Here is a 7,500-nt window from a genome sequence, read left to right as displayed (position 1 = left end):
CCACCTTCATGATAGTACAAGATAGTTTGTTCTTGACACCTAGCAAAGCCTGGCAGTAGAAGCTCATGAAAACACTCTAGGATGACTCAGCTGAACTTTTGTTGAATAATCATCAAATCGGTAATGATACTCTACATGTACATGTACATGTGCATATAGTATACATTGTATGCCTCACAATTATGGTCCCTTCTGGTGTAGGTTACGGAATTTCGCATAATGCTAGTCTTTACTCCATCACTTTTGTAGGCACAATTCTCTGCTGTGATTGGTTGGTTCTCAACAGCACACATTTTTGTGCCTTTGGACCCTCGTCATTGCTTGTTGAGTTCCTTTTCCTGCACGGTGTGCTTCTGTATGTCTCTCCAGTTGTTTCTTGATCATGGGCATCCATGCTTCTGGTATTTCTCTTCCACTGTCCTTGTTGATGTTGGCCGTTAGGGTCAAGTCTAGCGTGAGTGGCCTCTTTGATCACAGACTATGGATGGAGGCTAAATGACTCATTGCAAGACATTTGAACACACTAGTCTTAGACTTTGTATTTCCCTTGTAATCATTCGGACCTTCGATTTCTGTTTCAAGGGGGTTGAGGAAGTGCGAGCTGTAGGTTCATTTAAGAAAGGAACAATGTTACAAGGGCATCCTGTGGCTGACTTGGCTGTCATCCTGAAAAAGTTACCTACAGGTACAGTTATTTTTAATTTGAGTAGGATAGCGTGGCCACCATTGAGATTTCATTATTTTCATTGAAGGAACTAGGTTAAGGTACAAGTGATGTGTTGATTCATAGTATTTTCTGTGTTATGAGTATTATATGTGAACTGTATTTTTGTTTGTTTTATTTTTCAATCTATTCAATGTTTTTCAGAGAGTGTCATACTTGCTTTGGCCACGAAGGTACAAAAATCATTACAAGAAGAGGGCTCAACAACAGGTACACCGTATCTTTACTGAAAACTAGTTAATTTCATTAATATACAGTGAGGTTTACGGGGATGCAAGTGTTTTTTTTTTCTTCTGATTAAGAACCACAGTGTTGTAAGACTTTACTTTTGCAATATCACATTAAACTGTTAACTTAAAATCTTGCTTTTCTCTTGTCAGAGTATCCAATGCAGTCAAATGAAGGAGGTAATTCACTTGTCATCAACTTTGAATAATTAGTGATTTCATTATAGTTGCATACTACAATGTACTTCAATATATGTTAATGTTAATAAGCAAATAAAGACAGTCCTTCTTTATGCTGTGGGGTAACAAATAGGCTTAATTTCAAACAAATGATTATACTAACTAAAGGAAAAAAGAGAACTCCTGAGCAAGAGTTGAACTTAAGATCTTTGATTTCAGCACTCAACAAGTGAGACCCAGGAAACTCAAAGCAGTCAACGCCACCAGTTTATTAAGTCTTGGAGCCCTGTGATAACTTTTTCTGCGCTTGTTTAATTAAAGAAGGCCAATAGTTTTCCATAATTATGGCATGTTTTGTGGGCTTTGGGAAGTGAGCACTCTGACGATATTAACGTAATGTTTAAAAAACGAGCAGCAGTTTTCTTTAGACCTGATAAAACATGTTTAGCAACTTAAGTAAACGATATGTGTTGTGTCGGGTCTTGAAACACGAGACAAAGCTGGGGTGGTTTTACTCATGACCTGCAAGTTCATTGAACATTCCACAAAAAGCATGGCCCTCTGGAGTCAGAACAAAGATTCAAATTTTGAGAAGAGAATGTTAATTACGTGTAGCAAACAAGAGAAACAAACTATGCCTTATTAGTAAATGTACAACTGTAGTTTATAATTATAGAGAGAGTGTTTTATCAGTTTTTGAAGCTCATGCACGTGAGGTTTATCGATGATCTGATAGGCTGTTTCGCTCTGACATGAATTATTAATTGAAGAGTTTTTGAAAGTAACATATTAAAATGTATGACAGTACATTTAGTTTTCTTTTTCTTTTAATTATTGCTGATTATCTCTGTGACATGTATGAAATTTCGTTATTTTAAGGATTCAACATTAGCAGTCCTGATGGTGCCCTTGTTCGTGTTCTGATTACAACTCTTCCGAAAAACCTCTGCGAGGCTGACCCAGCACAGCATGGTAAGTTGGGATGTAATTTTAAGAGTGTGTAGCCTCATTTTTTTTTTTTTGGTTGAGACAAGTCTCTTTACCAAGTGCAAGCGTATGCAGGTACATGCGTAATATTTTACCATTAAAATCTTAACCTCAAAATTTCAAAATTTATCAGTTAATGATACAAAATCTGCATGGCTTTTGATGCATGTCCTGGTTGGAAGGTGTGGTGGCCTCATGGTTAGTGTGTTTGACTCTGGATCAGGTGGTGAGGGTTCAGGTCCTGGCCGGGGACATTGTGTTGTGTTCTTGGGCAAGACACTTTACTCTCACGGTGCCTCTCTCCACCCAAGTGTATAAATGGGTACCGGCGAATTTAATGCTGGGAGCAACCCTGCGATGGACTAGCATCCCATCCAGGGGGGAGTAGAAATACTCCTACTCGCTTCATGCTACAGTAACCAGAGATTTAAGTGCCAGCCTGATGGGCCTTCTACACTCGTAGCAGTCTTTACCTGGTTGGGAAGGCATAGGTATAGTGCATTGCATAGCTCGTTTTGAAGAGTTTTTCTTTGGAAAGCAATTTGGGGTGTTTACAGCTATAAGTCTGGGATAGGCCCATTGATCAAATCGAATTGGCAATGTATCAGTATGTTAATTTGCTTTGACAATTATTTGCAATTTATTGTTTCCTTCATGTATATGTAACATATTCTTGTTGTTTCCTTATGTTGTGTTTTATTAATAATTTTTGTTTTGGCAGTTGATGTCAAACTTTTAGAAGGCGCACTAGCAACAATTAGGCATGCTCGATGGTTTGAGGAAAATGCCTTTCACACAAGGTATGATTAATGGGTGATTTTCAAGCAAAAAAGAATCAATACATGTTAGTGCAAAACAAATTCCAACTTGCTATTGTAAATAATCATGGCGGCCTTTTTTGTTCAACTAGCTCTTTCCCTGCCTGTCATTATTCAAATGAATACACACTGCTCTTTAACTGCTCAAAATTTTGGAGATACTTGACAGAGGAAAAGTTAAAAGGGGAAGTATTTACAAACCCTGGCCCTCAAAGTCTTAAATTACTGAGGAGAAAGTGCTACCTTTGCAATTAAATGCACGAATAGTTGAGCTTTCAAGTCTGCAAGGATAAGGACTGTAAACGATGGGCCCCATCTGTTAACCCTTGTTCATAGAAGTGTTAGTGCGACATATACTGTTCGTGAAGAGTAGGGTGTGGAGTTGTGTCCATGTGTCTTGGACTGGTCTCTAAAGGGCACGCTGTAGTTTCTATGTGTTGTGTGACCCTTCAATACCTTGGTTAAAGTTAAATCAATAAGGTATTTTCTCATTTCAGTACTCGCCTACTGGTAAGGCTTTTCAAGGATCTCAGGAAGAGATTTAGTGGGTTCCAAGGACTCACACCATGGCTTATCGACTTGCTGGTAAGTCAACCTGATAAATTAATATTTCACATGATTTGAGTGTTAAAATACCATATGCAATTGATACCAACATTCAGGGTTCTTAACCCATTCAGGTCTCCAGGTGCCCCAGTATGCCCCCTGTTGATGTGTAAAATTGTCTGGCGTTAAACAGAGTAAAATCTGTTAAAGTCTCACTCCCAGTAGTCAATGGGTTAATGAAGGGGACATATTCGGTTTTGACTGGTTAATGTCAAAGGGGAAGGTGCTACCTTTGGTATGACATGATCAGCTGCAAAGGGTTTGACTAAATTATTTTATTTATTTTTTATTTATTTATTTTTTTTTTTGGGGGGGGGGGGTGGGGGTGGGGGGACTATAATTTATGTAAATAATGAGTGTATCCAGGGGCGTAGCCAGAAAAAAAGTACGACTTAGGCAATGTCCATGGTTAAATCCTTTTTGAAGTATTAGTGGTGTTTATGATGACTACATTTTAAAGACAACACTGGAATCACGCTTTATTTTTGAAAATCGGCGAAAAATTGACTGAGGCAAGTGCCTCGGTTTGCCTCTTACTGGCTATGGCCCTTGTATCAAATGTTATGAAACGTTCCCTTTTGGCTTTCTGTCTTTGGAAAATCTTTACTCTCTATTGCATTGGTCAATGTGGCAAGTTCTCAGTTTGGGATTTTTCAGTTCAGACCTCACTCTCATTTAATTACCGGTAGTAGTTAATGTCACTCAATGTGGTTCTCTTTCCTAGGCACACCGTGCAGCCATGGCTGGTTCATCACGGCAACCTCTGCCGGTCAACATTGCTTTCAGGTAAATCGAAATGCTTAGGGCAAGTCTAACTTTGGGTGCGTTCGATTGGCCCTATTACGAAATGAGAATACGCGGAGTGATGATCTAAAACCTTATGTCTGGCGTTTTGAAGCAACAAGGATAATAAGAATATTTTTTAAAATAGCATTTCATTTTAATATGAATCTCTGCAAAAAACAAAGGATTTCTAACTTCTATTCTATGTATTCCAATTCTGGAATACGGTCAATCGAACGCACCCTTTGACCAGGGGTTTTGATAGTGATTTCACTTTCAAAGTGTTATTTGAGTCAATTCCTTCAAGACAATAAATCCTTTCCTCCTTTTCTCTTGTCCTCTAGACACTATTTTCTAAAATGGACACCCTTTTAATATTGGGATTGGCCAAAATGATCCTTACCTTGTAACAAAGATTTGTTTTAAGTTTAACTCTGTTTAAAGGGGACATAGTTTTTTAGTGGACCTAGATGTTGTTAACTCTGAAGCGGTCTCCATTGTTTTAAAAGTAAAATCTTCTGGTGTTAGACAGACTTAAATCAACCAAAAATTGTATCTCTTAGAGGGAAAGGGTAGAATAAACACTACAGGCCCTTTGTATTCAATAATAATAATAATAATAATAATAATAATAATAATAATAATAATAATAATAATAATAATAATAATAATAATAATAATAATAATAATAATAATAATAATAATAATAATAATAATAATAATAATAATAATAATAATAATGCTTTATTTATATAGCGCTATTTCCCTTTAGCCCAATAGCGCTTTACAATAATTATAATCCAAAATAGGAAAATTTACAAGTAGCAATAGGATGGATTTTTACAATTTTCAGGTAAAAACTACATTAAAACTATTTTAGCATATTAAAACTATGATTATTTCCAGGTAATAGACTATATTACATGCTAATCTAAGTTATAACATTTTTCAAAAAGGTATGTTTTCGTACAAGTCTTAAAACTTGGTAACGAGCTACTCTGTCTGATAATGTCGGGGAGAGAGTTCCATAAACTGGGTGCTGCAAAAGAGAAACACCTATGGCCATAACTTACTAGCTTGACGGGTGGTATTTTTAGTAAGTTTTTAGAGGAAGATCTCAGATTCCTAGTTGGTGCATAGGGCTCTAATAGTTCAGTAATGTAACTAGGAACCTGGCCATTAAGCGCTTTATACATGTAGGTCAGAAGTAGTATCTTATAGTTAATGCGCTGGTTAACTGGAAGCCAGTGCAGCTGCTTTAGGACAGAACAACGTTTCAAAAGTAATGCTAACTGCCAGCCACCTTGTTCATTGCTGGATATTTAGGTTTTCCTTTGGAAAAAACGATACACGTTTGGTGTGAGTATGTATTTCTCTTTTTTCAGGCGTGCTTTCCAGCTTCTATCGTCAGGACTTTTCCTGCCTGGTTCATTGGGAATCATTGACCCTTGTGAGGTACATCTAAAGCTTTTAAGCTGTATGCTGTATAAAAACATGAAGATAGTTGGGGTAAATGCAGCGATTCGAAACTCAACTCACTAAAGGTTATTTCTATTCGAGATGTTTAAATGTGTGTTATAAGAGGGATGTATAGTATCGCTTTTAAGTGAAACGCTGGGCTAAAACTTGTTTACATTTTAAGTTGCATTGCTAACTGCGATGATCTTCCTAACTTTCCTTTAATGTTTTAATTTAGATTTCATTCGTCTCTAGCGGCAGTACACCCTGCGAGCAGAGCCTCTCTGAAGCCCACCAGAAGCAGAGTAAGATAGGCTCTGCAGAAATCGTGTCAAGTCTTTTAAGCCACGGCAGCCCAAGTGTCTGGGCTAGTCACCCCAGTCAAACCCGTTTAGGCGGCGTGCGCATCATATTTTTGACAAAGCGAAGGTCAAAAATCGAGCCTTCAGTACGAAAATCAATATAACGTCCAGCAGTGCGATTGAGGCTTGGCCTGGGTTTGACACTGTCTCCAAGCAACGGTTTCCGCATACTCAATAAAGACTTAACACGATTTCTGCAGAGTCCTTTCTTTCTCGTCGAGTTGAGAAAGGCTCTGCTGGCAAGGTGGTGGGGGTACAACTTAAGTTGCAACTGATTAGCTCTCAGCAGGCTTGATAGCTCATTTGGTAGAGCAAGCGCAGCGCAATTGTACGGTCATCGCCTTGAATCCCGATCAAACCTTGCAACTGCCTAATAAGTTACATCATCCTTGTGCAACATACATGTACAGACGCCTCAACCTCGTTCCCAGGGTCTCTCTTCTGTGCCTCCTTTGTCGTTGAGGACATAAACAAAGCTGATAATCAAGACCCCGGGAACGAGCTCGAGGTTGCATTTCATGTAAACGCAATGCTAATTGTCTCCGTTGTCTTCAACAGTATAAATCCTTCTCAGAATTACGCTGTTTGCTTACCCTAGGGTCAAAGTCAAGTTATACTGACTCATGGAAGGGTTTTCAATAGCTTTCCAAAGCTCCGGATTTGATAATGAAAGTACCGGACATGCTTATTTTCCGTTGTAAGCCAGGGCCGATTGCAAGTGCCTTTGCAGCGAACCCTTCAAGGAAGCCTGGGTCCCTGTAAATTACTGTAAATGAAACTCTCAGAAATGCTGTTCACATTCTTGAGTTTGGAGGAAAAAACAATACTAAACTTATCGCGTAAAGAATTGAAATGCCAACAGATTGAGTATTCCTTTTAGTAAGCAAACGAAGGCGATGTGACTTTCACCCTGCTAGCAGAGCCTTTCTTTTGCTTGCTCGATTTTGGCGTTCTCGAGAAAGGCTCTGCATGAATCGAGTAAGATCTTTATTGAATATGCGCTGCATGTTGCCAGGATACAGTCTCGAACCCAAGCCTACTATGCCAGATCTCACCGCCATCTTGGTTTTTCATGGTACATCAGGCTCAATTATAACCATCGGTTTTGTCAAAAAACGGACGCTCGCACTGGAAAAACCGGTTTGACGAGAGAAAACAAGATTGACTAGTCCAGAAGTTCGGGCTGCGGCGGCTGCAAAGAGTTGACGCGATTCGGGCAGAGCCTACTTTTGTCCTCCTCAGTAAAGAAAAAGACGAAAGGAGGCTCTGCTCGCAGGGTGTGACTTTTTGTTGGTTTGAAGGATTTACTGCGCGTGATGGTCGTGTGTTTCTTCAGCCCATGGCTTCCTGATATA

At 38.8% G+C, this 7,500-nt stretch overlaps 1 protein-coding gene across 4 annotated transcripts in view; it reads left to right on the top strand.

The window, feature by feature from the left end:
- LOC138007758 (interleukin enhancer-binding factor 2-like) overlaps positions 1-7,500 on the top strand; it is a 20,469-nt gene that overhangs the window by 10,207 nt on the left and 2,762 nt on the right. For all 4 annotated transcript variants that reach the window (XM_068854822.1, XM_068854821.1, XM_068854823.1 and 1 more), the window contains exons 6-13: positions 583-685; positions 869-934; positions 1,105-1,131; positions 2,011-2,103; positions 2,840-2,918; positions 3,434-3,521; positions 4,267-4,328; positions 5,711-5,780. In XM_068854822.1, coding sequence (XP_068710923.1) covers positions 583-685; positions 869-934; positions 1,105-1,131; positions 2,011-2,103; positions 2,840-2,918; positions 3,434-3,521; positions 4,267-4,328; positions 5,711-5,780 — 588 coding nt within the window. The remainder of the gene's footprint in view (positions 1-582; positions 686-868; positions 935-1,104; positions 1,132-2,010; positions 2,104-2,839; positions 2,919-3,433; positions 3,522-4,266; positions 4,329-5,710; positions 5,781-7,500) is intronic.

Source organism: Montipora foliosa, chromosome 6 (genome assembly GCF_036669935.1).
Source record: "Montipora foliosa isolate CH-2021 chromosome 6, ASM3666993v2, whole genome shotgun sequence".
Lineage (NCBI taxonomy): Eukaryota > Metazoa > Cnidaria > Anthozoa > Scleractinia > Acroporidae > Montipora > Montipora foliosa.
Note: the sequence above shows the minus strand (reverse complement) of the source record. Positions and strands in the feature narration are given on the sequence as shown.